General features: G+C 37.9%; 1 protein-coding gene across 12 annotated transcripts in view; it reads left to right on the plus strand.

Annotated features, from left to right (window-relative positions):
- NRXN1 (neurexin 1) overlaps positions 1-19746 on the plus strand; it is a 1139755-nt gene that overhangs the window by 505201 nt on the left and 614808 nt on the right. For all 12 annotated transcript variants that reach the window (XM_035001585.1, XM_035001587.1, XM_035001593.1 and 9 more), the window contains one exon: positions 14224-14607. In XM_035001585.1, the coding sequence (XP_034857476.1) occupies positions 14224-14607 (384 nt within the window). The remainder of the gene's footprint in view (positions 1-14223; positions 14608-19746) is intronic.

Here is a 19746-nt window from a genome sequence, read left to right on the forward strand (position 1 = left end):
ATACTCTCCTCCCTTCCCTCCCTACACTCCCTTATTTACTTATATACCATACCGTGCACTCTGGATTTTCCACTAAATAGCGATGTAAGCTTGCCCAAGGCATTTTTTGTGGGTCTGAATTTCTTCCTTTGTGAAACATATTGGGAAGGACCCAGTATTGACTGGCTCCCAGACCTGATGAAGGGGTATCAACAGTGATGGGATCTAGGATTCTACATTTTTGCAAAGCTTTCCAGCCAATGATCAGCACAGACCAGAAAACACCTAGTGCTTCTTTCAGATCCAGTCATCTGTGATCACCATTCTATTTTAGGAGGGCCGTGCTGCAGTCCTGGGGTGAGTGCTTCTTTCATAGACCCTCTTGTCACTTGTGTCCTCCAAGCTTCCCTCAGCAAAACTGTGTCTTATTTCACTCTTAGTCATGCCTTGTTTTCCTGCTCATCAATCAAAAAGATTGTGATTGACATCCTACAAATATTTTTTCTCTCTTTTTGCCCAATAAAATAAAGACATGGAATGAATGGGAATTGGGAGGGAGCCAGAGGTGAAGGCGGAAAACTGAAGGAAGGTCAGAACCCATTGCTCTGATCCTCAGATATCTCGGAGACGATTTCTGATTCATCCCCCTCTGGAAACTCGGTCTCCCTCTGTTCTTTCGTTTCCCTGAAATCTTCCACAGGGAAGATCAGTTACCAGTCTGTGCTATCCATACTTCTTTTACCAGTTCTATTATCTTAGGCGACTGAGGGTAGACGACAATTTTTTTTTTTTCCATGCTGCATTATACTGATTCCATTAGAAATTGGATTCCTCTTTGTGTTTTGGGTTTTTTTTCTGACTTAAGCTGAGAAGTGTACATTGAGGGGAATACAGAAATATAGCAATAGAGTACCTCCCTTTCACTTCCTCCAGCCTGTTTCTACCAGAGTTAGCAGAGTTGATTGTCTACTTAGGAACTTCCAAACAGAAGTCTTAAAAAAGAGGAATGGAGCATGGACTGATCTTGTGCTTTGAAAGATTAACTTCTGGATGATACAGTTTAACTTAAAATACACCTAGAATAAAATTTTTTTTTAATATTTTATTTATTTGTTTGACAGAGACAGACACAGCGAGAGAGGGAACACAAGCAGGGGGAGTGGGAGAGGGAGAAGCAGGCTCCCCGCAGAGCAGGGAGCCCGATGCGGGGCTCGATCCCAGGACCCTGGGATCATGACCTGAGCCGAAGGCAGTCGCTTAACCAACTGAGCCACCCAGGCGCCCTAGAATAAAATTTTTAAATTACTCTCAAGTATGTATGTACATGTTAGACTTCATAATAATTTATTTTTATTTGTTTATTTATTTATTGAGAGACATAGAGAGCACAAGTATAATCCAGGGGAGGGGCAAAGGGAGAAAATCTCAAGCAGGTTCCACACTGAACCCGATGTGCGGCTTGATCTCATGACCCTGAGATCATGACCTGAGTCTAATCAAGAGTCAGACACTTAACCGACTGAGCCACCCAGGCATTTCAGACTTCATAATAATTTAAAACATAACTGATTAGATTAAGTGGACATCTGTTTTTTTAAAAGATTTTTATTTATTTATTTGAGAGAGAGAGAGAATGCAGGAGCATGAGTGTAGGGAGGAACAGAGGGAGATGGAGAGGGAGTAGCAGACTCCCCACTGAGCAGGAATCCCAAGGATCATGACCTGAGCTGAAGGCAGACACCTAACCAACTGAGCCACCCAGTAGCCCCATTAAGTGGAAATCTTTTGGAAGTTCAGAGGGGCAAAAATTACCATACTTCAGATCATTTGTATTTCATTCACCTCTAACTATATGAAGAAATACAGGGTTAATGTCAAAATTTAATAAAGGCAAACAATGTACAAAGGAAAACAAAACCAGCCATTATTCATTTGAGAATGGTAATTTATTCTAGTCTTAAGTGTTGATGTGGTCTAATTAGTTTCCCAAGTTCCTTGGATGACCTATTACAGTAAGAATTGGATAAATGCCTTAATCCAGGCCAATTAAAATCCACTTTTTTTTCTTTAAGTTCTTTAATTCTTCCAAATTGTCAATAGTTTATTAACTGACCTATTTGTGCCCTCATTGGAAAAAAGTCAAAAGCAGAGAATATCTGTGTTAACTTAGAAAGTTCAGTGCTGGATGGAAAGATGAGAGGGATGCCTTAAGACAGTATAATTTACATTAAGAAAGAAAATAAGAGATTTTTGTTGGAATCCAAAGGAAAGATTAAGTTAGTATGTTCAGTGATGTGCAGCTAGTAAAGTACTTTTATGTGATTACAATTTCAGATTAGTGAATTGAGACAAACAGTGTAAAAACTAAAGCTCATTCACTACACCAAGTTCTGCCCTTTACTAAACTGAAAGAAAAGAGAGCTCATTTTATGTTGGCCTAGCTCAAGGGAATTTAATGTAATGTTAATAACTGCAGCTGTTAATATTTTATATATAGTATTTTAATTAAGTTCTATATTTGCACACTGCATTGGTTTGTTATAAAGCAGCCTTTTAAAAATTGAATGAATAACTCTACTAGCTTTTAATTTACCTAAAGGATATTTCTGAGTTAGGTTGGTCAAATACTAAGATTTATAGCTCGATTAAAACTAAGAAACAGAGAATTAATTCATTTTATCCATTTTTCACACCAGTTATATTCAGAGGCTCTATGAAAATTAGTCTTAATATAACGTGGGAAAATGATACTTCTATGACAAGAGGTCAGTGTGGGCTGCCTTCTGACTCATGGATGATGAAGGTTGCCTGGGATACTCTTCAGCTGAATATTTAAAAATATTTAATGAGTTATTTTCTCTGGTATTAATGTAGAGGGAGCTTAGGGCTGAGAATTATTCTTTCTGCTATTGACCATTCTAAAGTTAGTAGGAATAAAGCCATGGCCATTAATTTGATGCCAGTAACTACTGGTTACCTTGGTCAGAGGTAGGGTTAAAACCAGATTTGGTGGACACACTGAATTTTTAATATTCCCTCAACAATTTATAAAAGAAACCTATGAATGAAAGGAAATGTCTTATTTATGTTTATACCTACAGGTCCTGGTACTTTCTTGCACAATAGCAGTTATTTAATAAATATTTGGTACAAGGAAAAATAAAGAATAAAAATATGTGAATGTCTCAGTTCCAACCCACCCCTAATATTCTAAAAATAGTAGTATCATATTTACATTTGAAGAGTAATAGCACTCTTTTTGTTGTAATGCAAGTTTTTAAGGAATTTACCTTACTTCCTGAAAGCAGTTTACACAATATAAGTTAACAGATGCTGCCCTTTTTTATGAAAACAAAGCCATCCTCCAAGCCCAGGTGTCCCCCCAAAAAAATTGCAATGAGGAAGTTACATAATTGTTAGAGACTGTGGTAAGCCTGGTACAAAAATGACCAGCTCTTATGAGAACAGGACTGCTATCTTTGCTTGTTTATGAGATCGCTTTATCATTTAGCAAACCTGTAGGTAGAAGGAAAATTAAGGGAAGGTGTTCACTCCTTTCTGAGGACTGGGATATGCCGCCACACAGTAAGCATGCTAATGACAGGGAAGATAGTCACCTGCACTGCCCATCTTTCTGGCAATTTGCCCTTCAGTACTTTATTCACTAAAAGGTGGATGTATGACCCCCTTGTGTGGTGAGAAATATTGCCATCAGATGAATTTCTAGAACTTCATTGTCAGCACAAGTAATTGTATTGGGTTGTACCTCCCTTCTTCCATTCTCTGACATGGGAAAGAGACATTTCATTTCCACTTTGACTGCTACTGTTGGCCACAGCTGCTGTCTTGGTACAGTGTAGCTTCTTCCATTGCCTGAGTAGTCTGTGACCAGTGACATGGGCCTGGTAGGCTGAGCCATGAATGGCCTTTTCAGATCCTGGGCTAGACTGGCAAAGGAGGAACCATACAAGGTACCGAGTCAGAGTGTGTGATTTGAGTGCTGCACAAAGTGAGTATCTTCCATGGATAGCTTAGCTACTTAACAGAGCAAAACCTCTAAGCTGCTGAGTTAATAAATATGATCGAAGAGGCTCATTACTCTGCAAATTTTGCAGGACTTAGAGCTGAACGCTCCCTTACCAACCCCTCTTCCCTTTCCAGAGTTCCCCTTTCCCTCGCTTTTGCCCCCAAACTTAACACAAAATAACTGTGTCCAGGTATTTAGCTAAAATGAGAATTGTACTAAAATTAGGATGAGGTTAATGACTGTTTTCTTGGAGCATGAGTATTGTGTAAATTTGCGTTAAGCTCTTTGGCTCAGTCAAGGGTATCCTCTCAAGTATTTTTATAGCAAACTTCCAGTAATTTTTTTTTTTTTTTTGCAAACCGTCATTACACATTGAAACCAAAGAGAAAACTCATTATTATTGTCAAATTCTGCTTGTGTACAGCAAGGCACAGCAGATTGTATCAGTGGTTATTCATGGGTAAGCCTACATTTAACAGCTAAGAAACCATTGAGATTGAATTGAAGTCATAGAGTTCCAGTTTAAGAACTAGAAATTATAGTGGGAAAGGCACAAGGCTCTCTCCAGAGCACATAATTAGAGGTTTATAGTAATCACTGTTTGATGTGAACAGCACTTTCTAGCTATCTATTACCAGCACTGATTTCTGTGTATACCATTCATGAATCACCACACTTAAACATTTCTACTTGAACAACCATTAGACGATTTCTCTGTTTAGGTCTTGATTTAAACTTGCTCTTTGACTATAAACATTCCTCCCATGCCTCTACCTACTAGCTCGTTGCCAACACTGAAATAGTTTTAAGTAAATTTATAATATTGTTTTATATGCATGTCTCTAAACCACTACACATCAGTGGTAAAACTGAAGCACTTTATCAATAATTTATTAATTATTTGACTATCCCAATGACTGACTAGACGGAGTCAATTTTGCATAAATTTGTTACATTAAATTTTATTAAACCAATGCTTCTATTTATTTCTTTATTTTGAACATATTTAAAAAGAAAAAAGTCATCTATTTTCTTTCCCCCAAAACAGATTTTCAGCTTTTTTTTTTTTTTCACTTTGTACATTTTCTTCCAGGCTCTGTTAACATGTATATATATATTTTAAATATAACATATGTACTTACTATATAATAAACATAATTCTTCATTGTAAGTCTGATTATAGTAGACGGGTATAATTGACCAGTTATAGAGATATGAGTACTCAGGTTCTTGTTACCAATTAAATTTCCCATCACAAGTGAATAAACATTTGGATTGTAAGCTGGCATCTCATACTGGCCGAGCTACACAGGAAGCATTCCATATCCTGTGACAGTTAATAGCTTATACAGAATTAATAACTCGGCATTCTTATTTTATTAGGCGGTCTTACGGGCTTGGTAAATCAGTCAAACCTTGAGAGATGGAACCTGCTCTCAGTCTACCAAATCTCCTTTCTGGGCTTACCAGTTTATAGGGCAGACCTTGGACTATGGTGTCAGTTGCATCCTGAGGAAATAGGCCACACCCAGCAGCCGTGACTCTCATTGTGGAGTGCCGAGTAGAAATCTGTATAAATCCTTTTTTTTTTTTTTAAAAGATTTTATTTATTTATTTGACAGAGAGAGACACAGCGAGATAGGGAGCACAAGCAGGGGTAGTGGGAGAGGGAGAAGCAGGCTTCCTGCAGAGCAGGGAGCCCGATGCGGGGTTCGATCCTAGGACCCTGGGACCATGACCTGAGCTGAAGGCAGACGCTTAACGACTGAGCCACCCAGGTGCCCCTGAGCCACTCAGGCACCCCGAAATCTGTATAAATTCTTCAGAATAGTATTTTAATTTTAATATTTTAATTATAAAATATGCCACTTGATTGATGTTTATAACTATCCAACATTGTATATGATAATCTTAAAAATTTGTATGTATACATATTGCTATGAGTGTGTATGTGTGTTTGTATATGTGCATGTGCTTAACACATGGCATGTATGTAACATATAAACATGTGCTATTGGTGAAAATGTTGAGGCATTTCGAAAGGTCCGAAGAGTTTCCCCGTGCCACACACCTCCCTCACCAATTCATTCCCTCCTTCACAGGTAACCATGTATTTCCACGTATTTTCCTTTGTATCAATATAGCTATACATATGTTTACACTTATAAAATAAATGTAGAGCTTTTATTTACATGAACAAGACCATTCTTCACCAATTGTCAGGTAACTTAAAAAACCTACTGAAAGCTTTTCCTCTGCCATTATTTGTAATGGCAATCATGTATCCCTGAGTTTGAACATATCAGAATTTAGTCATTTCTCTATTGATGGACATTTAACTTTTTACTTTTAAAAAATTTCACTGTTTTAAACTAATTTATAAAGAAAATTTTCATGTTAGGTCTTTATGCATGTTGATCAGAATTTTTATAGCATAGATTCTGAGAACTGGAATTGCTGGGTGAAATGCATTTTTAATTTTGAAAGCTAATGATAGGTCATTTTGCTAATAGGCCACTTCAATTTCCACTTGACCATAGAACATGATGTGCTCTTTTCCCCCTCTTCTTTCCCTTTACAAGATATTATCAAACTTTTAAATTTTTCCAAGATTTATTTCTTCATATGCTGGCTTAATTCCTGATATTCCTGACTCATGGGTGGATCCAAGTAAGGAGAAAACACATAGGAATAAGCATAAAACAGAATATTAAAATTTTATTTTTCTTTGCTTTTAAATAAACTTTATTTCAGTCCCTATTATAAATCTAACATGTGACATTGTGTTTTTGAAAGACCTGGGGTGGCTTAGTGGGTTAAGCTTCTGCCACCTGGGTGGCTTAGTGGGTTAAGCTTCTGCCTTTGGGTCAGGTCATGATCCCGGGATCCTGGGATCAAGCCCCTAATCGGGCTCCCTGCTCAGAAGGGAATCTGCTTCTCCATCTCCCTCTCCTTCTGCCCTTCCCCCCACCCGTACTCACTCTCTTGTCTCTCAAATACATAAATAAAATCTTAAAAAAAAAAAAAGATGCAAAACTAAAAAGAAAGAAACTATCCACTCATAATCCCAAAATACCATTGTCAATATTATGGTTCCTTTTTTTTACTATTTTGTTGGACTTCTGTATTTTACATTTTGCATCATACTATATAATCAATGTTTCATTCTACTTTTAGCACTTATATTATGTCTTGTTACTGAGTTTAAATTTGTTGATAGAATATGAATTTGGGGGCACCTGGGTGGAAGGATTGGTTAAGTGTCCACCTCTTGGTTTCAGCTCAGGTCCTGATTTCAGGGTCATGAGATTGAGCTCCACGTCTGACTCCACAGTCAGTGTGGAGTCTGCTTGAGATTCTCTCTCCCTCTGCCCCTCTCCCTTCACTCTCTCTCTCTCTCAAATAAATAAAATAAAATCTTTAAAAAAAAAGAATATGAATTTGACAAATTTTTAAGTTTTTGGAATCTGATTCTCTTCTGCAATGAAAAAGTGAAACAGAATTATAAAAAAAATAAAATTTGGGGGCGCCTGGGTGGCTCAGTCATTAAGCATCTGCCTTCGGCTCAGGTCATGACCCCAGGGTCCTGGGATCGAGCCCCGCATTGGGCTCCCTGCTTAGTGGGAAGCCTGCTTCTCCCTCTCCCACTCCCCCTGCTTGTGTTCCCTCTCTCGCTGTGTCTCTCTCTGTCAAATAAATAAATAAAATCTTTAAAAAAAAGAAAAAAAAATTTATATGTAACTAAAATTTAAGTGGCAATTTCAGAAAACTTTTTTCAAAAAAGAACCTTAGTTTCCCAGATATGGAAACTGTACTGGCAATTTGGAAAGAGATATCAAGAAACAATATGCATTAAATGTTGAGCGTTTCTTGTAGCAATGAACACAAAAAGTTTGTGGTTTCATCCATCATGAACAAGAGTGTTTTAAATGAACCCTGCTTCTTTTCTCCAAGCATCACAGAAAGTCTGGGACACAGTGGAATGAATTTTCAGTAAGAAAAGTTACTTATTAAAAATAGTGGTGATAAAAGTATGTAAATTGATTCAGTAGGAAGAATTTGTAAAATGCTTTAACTTAAAAGGAAATACTCTTGTAGACATCCACAGTGAATCAGAAGGAAAACACTCTGGTCTCTTGAAAAAGCTGTTTACTCTGTTCAGTGTTGACAAAATGTATCCAAAAAAGCTCTTTCTGTTAAGAAGTGAAGGAAGAAGGCAAACTGCATGTCAAAGCATTTGATCATATTTCATTTGGGAATGTTACAGTTTTGCTTGTGTACCCAGTTGATCTGAGCATATCAACAAACATAGTATTAGCTGCTGACAGTGTTTTGTATTGAACACATCCATTTGTAAAAATAGAAGAAATACTATATTCACATTTTCAGTGCTTTTCTCTATTAAAAAAAATACGGCAAAAGAAAAAAAAAAAGAACCTTAGTGATAACCAGTCAATTCCTTTATCTTTTGTAAGAGCCACATTGAGTCCTAGTGAATCCAGTATTTGGCTCAGCTTGCTAGCTAGTTAGTTGCAAAAGCTAGAGCCTGGAAGTTGGTTTCCCTGACCTGGCAAAAGCATTCTTATTATAGCACACAATTTTCTACCTCCCATTTCCTGGTCACTTAAACTTTTGTAGTAATTAAAACCCAATTACCTTATTTTAAATCTCCCCTCCACTCTATGCTTCTTCTCACTCTGAAAACTACTCTGGAAGCAGAAAGGCCAAGAAAAATTACATATTAAAAAAAAAAAAAAAAAAAAAAAAACAGTAGAAACGAACCAGTTATAAATACCAACAAAATGGGAAAGATGATTTCCATTTTTATAAACTAAGAACTGTTTTCAACAGTTTTTCACTTTAATGTATACTTTTACATAAAGCATGGATTCATTAGTTATGCTTCTTGAATATTCTTAAATAATTATTACTTTGTCTATTTGTCACCTTTGTTTTACCCTTTGCATATGCAATGAAAACGACCAGGTTTAAACATAAATATATGTTAGTGTGATTTCTTTTTTTTTTTTTTTAAGATTTTATTCATTTATTTGACAGACAGAGAGCACAAGCAGGGGGAGCGGCAGAGGGAGGAGCAGACTCACCACTGAGTAGTGAGCCCAGTGTGGGGCTCGATCCCAGGACCCTGGGATCATGACCTGAGCTGAAGGCAGATGCTTAATCGACTGAGCCACCCAGGCACCCCTGTTAGTGTGATTTCTATGTTAAGATTACAAAAGTTATATGTACAGAAATATATTGGTTTTTTAGCTGAAATTTTATTTCTTTAAGGGCAAAATAACATAGGAAGGTGTTTTAGATTCTTAAATATTGAAGCATGAAACACTGATCCAAATAGGACCACCATCTACAGATTTTTACAGCTCAAATATAGCAATGTTTACATAAAGTATTTAATTTACCAAAAACTTCAAAGGTAATTATAGTGAAAGAAGGTAGAATGTATGAAATAATCAAGCTATTCCAAAGACAATACATATATAGTTGTAGTTCTTGGAATTAGATAGAGGGATAAACCAATAATATACTTAGATTTTTGTTTTCTCTTAAAAATTATTTACATCTGGTCCTATCTCAACCTTTAGAAAATTCTCATTTTCTATTGATATATACAGCTGTAGCAACTACTCAATTGTCTCTAATTATCAAAAACAACAAGGTTTAAGTATTCATTTCATATTTTCTTGGTAACCACTGCTTTTATAACTCAATTGTAAAGAATAGGCACTTGGGACCTTAATATTGAAATTTCACTGTCCTCATATATATGTGTTAAATTGGTGTAAATGAATTCAGTGATTCTGTGATGAGTCTTTTGCTTGTGTAAAAATGTCCTTTGATTCGTATCAATAATAAAATCATTAAGGAATTTGGGGTTTGAATCCCTTACCAGAAATGTGTACATTTCAGGACATTTGCACATATGTAGGCTAAATATTATATCAATAGAAATATAATATAAACATAAATATAAATATAATATAATATAATGTAAATACGAGCTTGGCTCATATTTAAATACAGTTTTATTTTGTGAATCTTCAGAATATAAAAATCATTGTTTCCATTCCCACTTAAATTAAGTTCTACTCTTTTCCTTTTTTTGACGGATTTTTTACAAAGATACTCTAAAATGTAAGTGCATCTAGATTGCTAAAGCTTGTAGAGAAGATAGTAGTTGCTTTTCAGTCACAGTTGTCTCATTCTATTATATTTGTTTGCAAAATATTTGTTCTAAAGATTTTTATTGAGAGAGAGAGAGAGAGTGAGAGACAGCATGAGAGGGGGGAGGGTCAGAGGGAGAAGCAGACTCCCCGCTGAGGAGGGAGCCCAATGAGGGACTTGATCCTGGGACCCCGGGATCATGACCTGAGCCGAAGGCAGTTGCTTAACCAACTGAGCCACCCGGGTGCCCTGCAAAATATTTTAGTGAATGATATCTGATATATGCATATGCTCAGCATACCTCCTTACCTTGAATCCAGGGCTAAATTAAAGTTCTAGTTCTTCTTGGATTGTATTGGAGTTGAGGTTAGTATTACATTGCTTTTGCTTTCTCTCTGATCTTGCATTGCTTCTTCCCATGAGAACTCTAAAATTATCTCACAAAGGGACAATGAGGAGCAATGGGAAAAACATCTTATCCTTTATGACAGTAACCTCTCAAGTCTGTGGTTTTTGAACTGTGGGTTACAGCCTGTTAATCAGTCCTGAAATCAATTTGGTGGGGGATGTCCAGCATCTGTATTAATAAAATTGTGTAAGAAAAAGATATCAGAATGCCTCAGAAGTAATAGAGCTAAATATCTTTCTGTTAAACTTTTGTTTCACCATGTGTGTGGGCGGGGGCGGGGGGGGGGGCGTGCATGCGTGTGTGCCCTAGACTGTATAAAAAGTGTGGATTAAATTAGGTTAGGATTAATCAGAAAACTATGGTCTAATCACAGAGTTATAGTGAATATATTACTCTGGCCACAACAAACACATTCATAAAAACATACTGGAGTTTTCTTACAATTTGTTCAAAGTAGGCACCAACACACCATAAATAAAAATTAGGATACCCAGTCACTCCATCCTCACTGTCACACGGTTTATGGGTGACTGTGTGAAATTCCTGGCCCAATGAGGACACCATGACTATGGAAACTTACATAGCGTACTGAGCGAGCAAACTCTGTGGAAGAGAGGAGAGCGCAGGTGTGATCCAGCCACAGAATTCCTCATCTTGGGAACCCTCCAAACACCTCTTAGTGCAGACTTCTAACATAACGTGTACACCAAGTGTTTTGTTTTGTTTTTTTTCCTCCTGAGCTGAATCAGGCTTGTTCCACGAGTAAGAAGGCATATGGGAAAATTACATATTTTTTAAAAAACAAATCCCCACTCTTGTAAAACTTTGTCATTGTTCACTTACTCCGTGTCTCCTAACAGTTGTCCCTCAATATCATATATTCATTTCTAAGAAGTCTTTTTGAACAAATTAGAAAACAGGATGTGGCACTCATCACATTTCTGTCTTAAAAACAGAAATCATTGTGTTCATTCCATACAACTTTTGCTTAGAATACATATATATATATTATATATATATGTATATATATACATATAATATATATATCTCCACCGTTCCTTTTGTCATTAATACTCTTTCTCATCATTTTCTAACTTCCATTAACTGCTGCAGAGGACAGGGATCATCTTTTAACTCACTTTTTTTTTTTTTTAAAGATTTTATTTATTTATTTGACAGAGAGAGACACAGCGAGAGAGGGACACAAGCAGGGGGAGTGGGAGAGGGAGAAGCAGGCTCCCCGCTGAGCAGGGAGCCCGATGTGGGACTTGATCCCAGGACCCTGGGACCACAACCTGAGCCAAAGGCAGACGGTTAACCAACTAGGCCACCCAGGCGTCCCCATCTTTTAACTCACTTCTTAAAGCATTTTGGACAGTTAAAAATGCTTGTAATGAAATTCTAGTAGGAAGAGAAAAATGACACCATTCTATCTCAAAATCATATATTTCATTTCCCCCAAATTATATTTTTTCATATTTTTTCTAAGTAGGATTTTATGTACGTATATGTTCCTAAATGAGTTTTCTTCCAGACACTTGCACAAATGTGACCTGTAAAAGTGAATACATTGTCCTTTTGCCTTTTTGCTGCCTCCCTCCAAAATCCCTGTTATGCTCCCCTCTTGGAAGGCCAAAATAGCAATGCCTTTGAGTGTTTCTCCCCTGGGAGCTTTTTGCATTTCTTTCTGTGGAAGTCTAGAGAGACAAATATCCCCTTAATGACTTGGCTGCCTGTGCAGTCTCTGTCACTGGCGTCCATGGCCTTCTCTTACACAAAAACAGATCCCATTACGCTGCCCGTCTTGAGAAGTGCCCCTTCTTGCTGGGGTTTGGAATGCTCCTGGGAACAGTGCAGAGGCCAGTGGCCCTGCATCCTTAGTTAGATGCATGTTTGACATTCATCCCAGGCTGTATTTTCACCTGGGGATGGACTTTAGGTATTCTGTGAAACCGCTAAAATGCATCTTCCTACCTATCCTCTATCCCACACTAGACTCTCTTTCTGTCCCTACCTCTGTACCTCATCTTCTGTCTCCTGGCCTCCCTTGTACGTCTGCCCCCCAAGTCCCTGAAGCTCTCTGTCGGCACCTAGCATGGCACCAGACATTTCTAATCTACTTTCTCTCTCAATACCCTACCTATTCTGCTTTATGGTCTAGACCTGAAAAATAAATCTGGGACAATCTCGTAAGGTATAGTGGGGTGTCCTTTTCAGGTACATTATTTTCATTTTTACATATATCCTTCTGGAGATAGAACCTGGGTGGAATTTTGAGTAATCTGGTGGTACATGATCGAAGTTTTAATCAAAAACTGCCTTCTGCCTTTCATTTTTTCTTCATTTAATGGTTCCCACAAATATTTTTCTGTGACTCTCAATTAATCCCATGTGAATGTCTACCTTTTCATCCTTTGCTTAAAACCAGGGTTCCTGTATATTTGTAAACTAATAGAATTATTCTCCTATTACATTTGAAGTGAGCAGGAAAAATTTGCCAATTTAGATGACTAACTAGTTGGTATTAATGGGTTAGCCTGGTGATGGGTATTAAAGAGGGCATGTTCTGCATGGAGCACTGGGTGTTATGCACAAACAATGAATCATGGAACACTTCATCTAGAACTAATGATGTAATGTATAGGGGATTAACATAACAATAAAATTTTTTAAAAAAAATTTAAAAAAGTAAACAGCCAGTTTGACTTGGTTCTTGTGATGAATCATGATACACAACATTTATGCAGTGCTTATTATAAGCCAGATACTTTATTAATATCATTTTATTTAGCACTCAGAGCAACCATGAGAGGTATGTCATATTACTATATCCATATTACGGATGAGTAGACCAAGACCATAGAGCTTATCAATAGATTGATACAGTTAAGAGTGGTAAAGTCAGGGACACCTGGGTGGCTCAGTTGTTAAGCGTCTGCCTTCGGCTCAGGTCATGATCCCAGGGTCCTGGGATTGAGCCCCGCATCGGGCTCCCTGCTCGGCGGGAAGCCTGCTTCTCCCTCTCCCACTCCCCCTGCTTGTGTTCCCTCTCTCGCTGTGTCTCTCTCTGTCAAATAAATCTTAAAAAAAAAAAAAGTGGTAAAGTCAAGTTTTGACATAGATGATCTGTCAAACTACTGTGTTCCATAAAATCAATCAAGTCAGTTGAAGGTGAGAGCATGCAACATTTTTTTTTTTTTTTTTTAGTTTGCAGATGCACACCAGCTTTGAAAATGAGCACTCACCAATCATGAATCTGACTTTATTCCAAAGGGTAGTATATAATGTCAACTTCTCCTTCTTTCTCTTTCTTTCCTGACTGAACTGTTGGAGAGTGATATAGAATGCTGATTTCTCTTTCTTTCCCTCCTTTTTTTTTTAATCTTCCTTTTTTTCTTTTCTTTACTAAACTGTGAAGGCTGACAAACACTCTTGGTTGGCCGCCCACTTTGGTTTTTGCTCCCCTGGGAAGGATAAGTAAGGTACCTGAGGACCCAAAAGAAGAATCAGAGCTGTCTGCCCTCAAGCAGTGTCCCCCTAGGCAGATGAAAGGGAGAAAGTGTGCTTTTTCGAGCATGTTGCCCTCCGTAAAGACCCGTGTGTTCTCTTGTCTCTGCAACAGGTACCATTTCTGTCAACACCCTGCGCACACCCTACACGGCACCTGGCGAGAGCGAGATTCTGGACCTGGATGATGAGCTGTACCTGGGGGGCTTGCCGGAAAACAAGGCTGGCCTCATTTTCCCCACCGAGGTGTGGACTGCCCTGCTCAACTACGGCTACGTGGGCTGCATTAGAGATTTGTTCATTGACGGCCAGAGCAAAGATATCCGGCAGATGGCTGAAATTCAAAGTACTGCTGGAGTGAAGCCCTCCTGCTCAAGGGAAACAGCAAAACCGTGCCTTAGCAACCCTTGCAAAAACAATGGCATGTGCAGGGATGGGTGGAACAGATATGTCTGTGATTGTTCCGGAACAGGCTACCTTGGCAGGTCCTGCGAGAGAGGTAGGATTCCAAAACCCAAGCAGCTGACTCCCCTGAGACAAAAACGAGTATTAAATGTTGACCTCAGACTTTGAACTCACCATGGGAGCGTAATGCATGCTCTGCTGAGGTAAACGCCTGCAGGCCTAGCAGCCACGCCGGGCATACTACTGATGAGCCCTCCATGATTTTCAGAGGGGCTGATTCTGGGAAGACACAGAGTTTGAAGTATATTGCAAGAAGAAATATTTGAGTCTTCCGTATCTTTTAGAGTCTGGGCCTAAGATGTATGATCAATAGCAACCGCTGTTTCTTTTGCCCAGTTTTTAATTTCAGGACCCTAGAGAGTAAAGAAGGTATGAATTAGAGATATTTATGGCATCCAGTGATAATATCCAGGGCCAGAAAAAGAGCATGTGAGGCAACTTCCCTAACACTGTGGCGTGAGACTTAAGTTAGCCTGTTCACTTCACTTCGGGCCCCTTCCCCAAGTTTGAAATTTAGAAAGTAAGATGACTTTCAGTCATCTGATTTACACCGGCAGTTTCAGAAGTGCACCCTAATTTCAAGGACACTTACCTTTGCCTAGGACCTGAGTGATCACAGAGGATGTATAAGCTCTATTGTATTAAGGCTCGGTGTGTCTGCTGAGCCTCTGAGTAGCTGCCTCCCTTTCTTCTCTAGTAGGAAGCATAGCCACATTTCTTTTTTCTTTTCCTCTCCCATTAGAAGGAGAAGAATAAGGATTAGAGGAAGAATGAAGAGTGAAGACAAACCACTGTTTGTCTGCAGACTAAAGGGGGAACAGCAGAGAAACAAAGTCCTCCCGTCGACTTAGCAGTGTCAGATGAATGCTTTAGTCACTATACCCATTGCCACTCATTTTCAACAATGGAATGAAAACATCAATATGGAAAACTATTGATGAGTTGTTCTGTTCTCCTCTCATCCTTCAAATAACATCGGTGCATTAGACATTTAGCCTGAAAGCACCTGGCATGTATTGTTTAAACCATGTACATTTAGTCTTCTTTCCGCCTTCCATCCTGAAATAGTTTAATTTGTTTAAGCTCACACTGCCTAGAGAACAAAGTGATTTTCTAGAATCCAAAGTTGAGATGTGACTTCGGTTATTTGTCTTAGTAAAGAGGTCCAGCTTATCAGTTCTATTATTAACATTAATCAACATAAAAATAATAATAATTTAATAATCTAATAGTGATCTTAAATTACCAACCAAAATACTGCCCTGTTCTGCATTATACAGCTGGCTAGGTCAATAGATGGGTAAGTATTTTAATCACCTAGATCCATTCATTCTCCTAGTACCGAATTGCAATTCCTATCAAGGGTCATTAGAGGCTAGCTGTTTCTGTGTAGTTTCACTTGTAAGGTGTATATGCTCTGTGAATTCCCTCTTCTCATTTCCCCCTCTAATTTCAGTTTATTTGTTTCAATAGTTTGGTCTTTAGAAACTGGCAAAAGGGGCCAACAACAACCACCAAAAAGGCAACCAAGTTTGTAAGATATATTACAAGTTAGACATAATGGGAGATTCACAGACCTGTAGGATTTAAGCTGCTGTTTTCTCTTTAATCACTCAGAGAGCTGCCAGTTAGTCGGATGCCTCCTGCTTATGTGAAGCTAGAAAAGGATGTAACCCAACTGTCACAGATTACAAAAGCCTTCAGTTAAATATGCGTGGTGCACCACCCTGTGGCAAGATCCCGTTACTACATATGGCAGAAATAGAAATTGTCAAGCTTCTTGAGCCAGAATGAGGGAAAAGGAATATTTATATTTTGCAATAATTAGAAGGAGGGGTGGCAAGCATATGTAGATTTGCAAATGAGAATTTAATAGCAAGCTTCATCACTGCGATTCGGCGTACATTTTCATCTGACAGGTAGCTAGAAAATTATGCAGATTTCTTTGTCTCCAGGTTCGTTGTGTGTTGAGGAAAAAAATGGTCATTTTTGTGTGATTTTTGTTTCCGGACTACCCAGCGTATTGTTAGAAGTCTTTGTTTTTCAGAATTAATTTTCTTGCTCACATTATGGTATCTCCTGAGAACAGTGGTGATGTGGGATGCTTGTCATGCTCAATACCACAGAATTTGGCTTCTGTCCAGTTCCCAGCTATGCCCTAGTTCAGTCAACATAAGATCTGCCCAACCCTTGGGGTTTCCAATTCAAAAGAAAGAGCTATGACTGTGGTTCTTCTCCAGATACACTCTGATCACATAGGCTGTTAATCACCTAAGAGTTGGTTGACAACTTCTGAAATTAAAAAAAAATGAAGGTACTAATAGTCTCTGTGTTACTATTACTGAGCAATAATTGATAATTTATAAAGATTATTATTCATAGTAATTAAAAAGTGTGGTCAAGTCCTTGGGTAATGCAGCCTGAGGAATAATATCGCAGTCACATTACTATAGAAAATTTTTTACTCTGCATTAAGTAAGCAAAGGAATTTAGAAGAAAGAAAGAGTATTTGCTGACTTAGGCAACTAGGAAAATAGTATTTTATGTGTATCGATCCCATAAGGAAGAGTAATATAGAAATAATGTGCAATTGAATATAAATTAAATTCAGCATTTTCCCCTCCCACTTTATTTTAAATAAAGCTGAGAATTTGTAGAGACTTACTTGGCCTTGTAGAAATTATTCTTGGTTATGTGTATATGTTGTAATCAGAGGTCTGCTCTATACTTGTTTGTTAAAACTCTAACAGATGGAGGGACAGATGTCAGAGCAATATAATTTGGCTCCCTGTCTGATTTTCATCGTTGCGCACAATATGTGACTGCCTTTCGGCAAAAGTGAGCACAGGTGTAGACTTTAGACGGCAAGAAGGAATAATACAGAAAAGCAAATTTATCAAACTTAACGACAAGGGGGAAGGAGATGCAGGAGACAAAGCTGAAACTTTTTTCTCCCCCTCTGGGAAGTATTGTATTGGAATTAGCCTTTTAAAGTACTCTTTTGTGTTCTAAGTGGTAAATAATTTTACTAATGTGAAAGGATGCTGCCAAATAGCATAACCTTCAAATGTCAGAGTGTTGTTTACCATTTATTTGGCAACTCTGGACTCCAACCCTGTACATTTTCCATTTCTTGTCTAATTAAACATTAACTCTAATTATGAGGAATCATTTAGGTGTTCATTTGTCATTTATCAACAAGTTATTTTCACATTGAGAATTATTTAAAATGTACTCAAGTTTTATTACTTTACTATGTTATTTCATTCCTGCAGTTTTTTGGAGGATGTTTCAAGCTAATGATTCTGATTATTTTTCTACTTTGTATTGTATTTCATACTATGTTTATGATTCATTGTCAGTCATCTCTGTTTCTGAAAGGATATTCCCCCTCCTTAGTTTTTAATCAAATTAAGCTGCATTTTATAGAAGATTGTAAAATCATTTTAAAAATGTGATTATTGAATAATACACGCTAGATTTATAGACTAAATAAATAAAAGAAAACTAACAACATTTCAGTTCTTTTATCAATATGATACCAAAGAACTGAGCAATTGATAATGACTTTTAAATGTTTATTCAGGTGTTTGTTGCTCTATAGATATGGACAATGATTAGCTACAGTTTAGGCAAAGAAATAGTAAGGATCAAGTCTCCTTTAAGATTATACAAGAAACACGTTTTTTCTAGAGTTCACCATAGCTTTACAATCATGTTTTAATTATTTTTTTTTAATTTATTTATTTATTTGAGAGAGAGAGAGAGAAAGAACATGGGTGTAGGGTGCAGGAGGAGCAGAGGGAGAAGGAGAGAAAGAGAATCTCAAGCAGACTCCCTGCTGATCATGGAGCCTGACACGGGGTTCCATCTCACAACCCTGAGATCATGACCTGAGCCGAAATCAAGAGTCAGGCACTTATCTGACTGAGATACCCAGGTGGCCCTTAATTATTTTTTGAGTAAACTACTACTAGCTTTTCTTTTAGGAAACTTATCTAATAAAAATATGTGGTACAGTGTAGAACCACTATATTTTAAAAGGATCATATTTTATTTTCGCAAAGTCAGGTCAGTGCCTAGCCACAGGACTGGTATTTTGATAAATGGACATGTTTCCTTGTCTGTCTGTGGTACATTGTGTCCTTCAAAGTAGACTTCAGCAATATTTTGTTTACCTACTTTACCAAAATTGGATTCTACTTAACAATAGGCAGAGTGAATACTTAACTTCTTTAGTGAGCATTTATGTAAGCTTGATACCCAAACTGGAATAAGCTTTTTCATATCTCTTCAGTATCAGATGCAATCATTAATTCAGTTAAGCATGTACTGAGGCTCTTCTACGTGCCTGGCCCTTTTCAGGGCACACAGCTGCTAGTAGAACAATGCATAGGAGAGCCTAACCCCTGCCCTCAAGACACCTACATTCTAAAGGCTGAAGCAGATAACAGTATGCAAACAAATAAGAAATGATAATTGTGAAAAAAAATGAGTAAGCAGATACGGAATGACTGGAAGATGGATCAATGGGGTGCTTGGAGCAGACATCTGAAGTCACATTTGACCGGAGACCGGAATGCCAAAGGAACCAGCCATGTAGAGATTTAGGGTTAAGCCTGTTAAGACAGAGGGGTCCACAAGGGCAAGTACTTGAATGGGAGATGAAATCAGTGTGGCTGGAGTCAACTGAATAAGTAGTGGAGATGCTGAAAGCTGAGGCCATTGAGAAGGGCTGGGGCCAGATCCCAGAGAACCTTATAGGTAGAAAAGGAGTATAGCTTTTATTCTAACTGCAGTGGAAAACTATTGGTGGGAGGTGGGGAGAGAGAATTTAAGCAATGTAGGGATATAATCTGATTTACTTCTTTAAAAGTTTAGCTTGGCTGCTATGTATAGGAAGAAAGAGTAGAAATGGGGAAACGCTGAGGGAGTTATGACAGTGGTCTAGGTGGGAGATTAGAGCAGAGTCAGAGATACTTTAGTGATAAGGGTAAGATGTGATAAATTCAGGAAATGGATTGGAATTAGAGTGTACAAGACTTGTAGACTTGCACGTAGATTGGGCATTGTGGAGAGTTTAAGAGAAAGATCAGAAAAGCTAAGTTCTGAACAATGGGATTATGCCATTTACTAACATAGAGAACATCGGTGAAGGAGCATGCTGAGTTGG

This window comes from Mirounga leonina, unplaced genomic scaffold (genome assembly GCF_011800145.1).
Source record: "Mirounga leonina isolate KUSES-001 unplaced genomic scaffold, KU_Mleo_1.0 Mir_125, whole genome shotgun sequence".
Taxonomy (NCBI): domain Eukaryota; kingdom Metazoa; phylum Chordata; class Mammalia; order Carnivora; family Phocidae; genus Mirounga; species Mirounga leonina.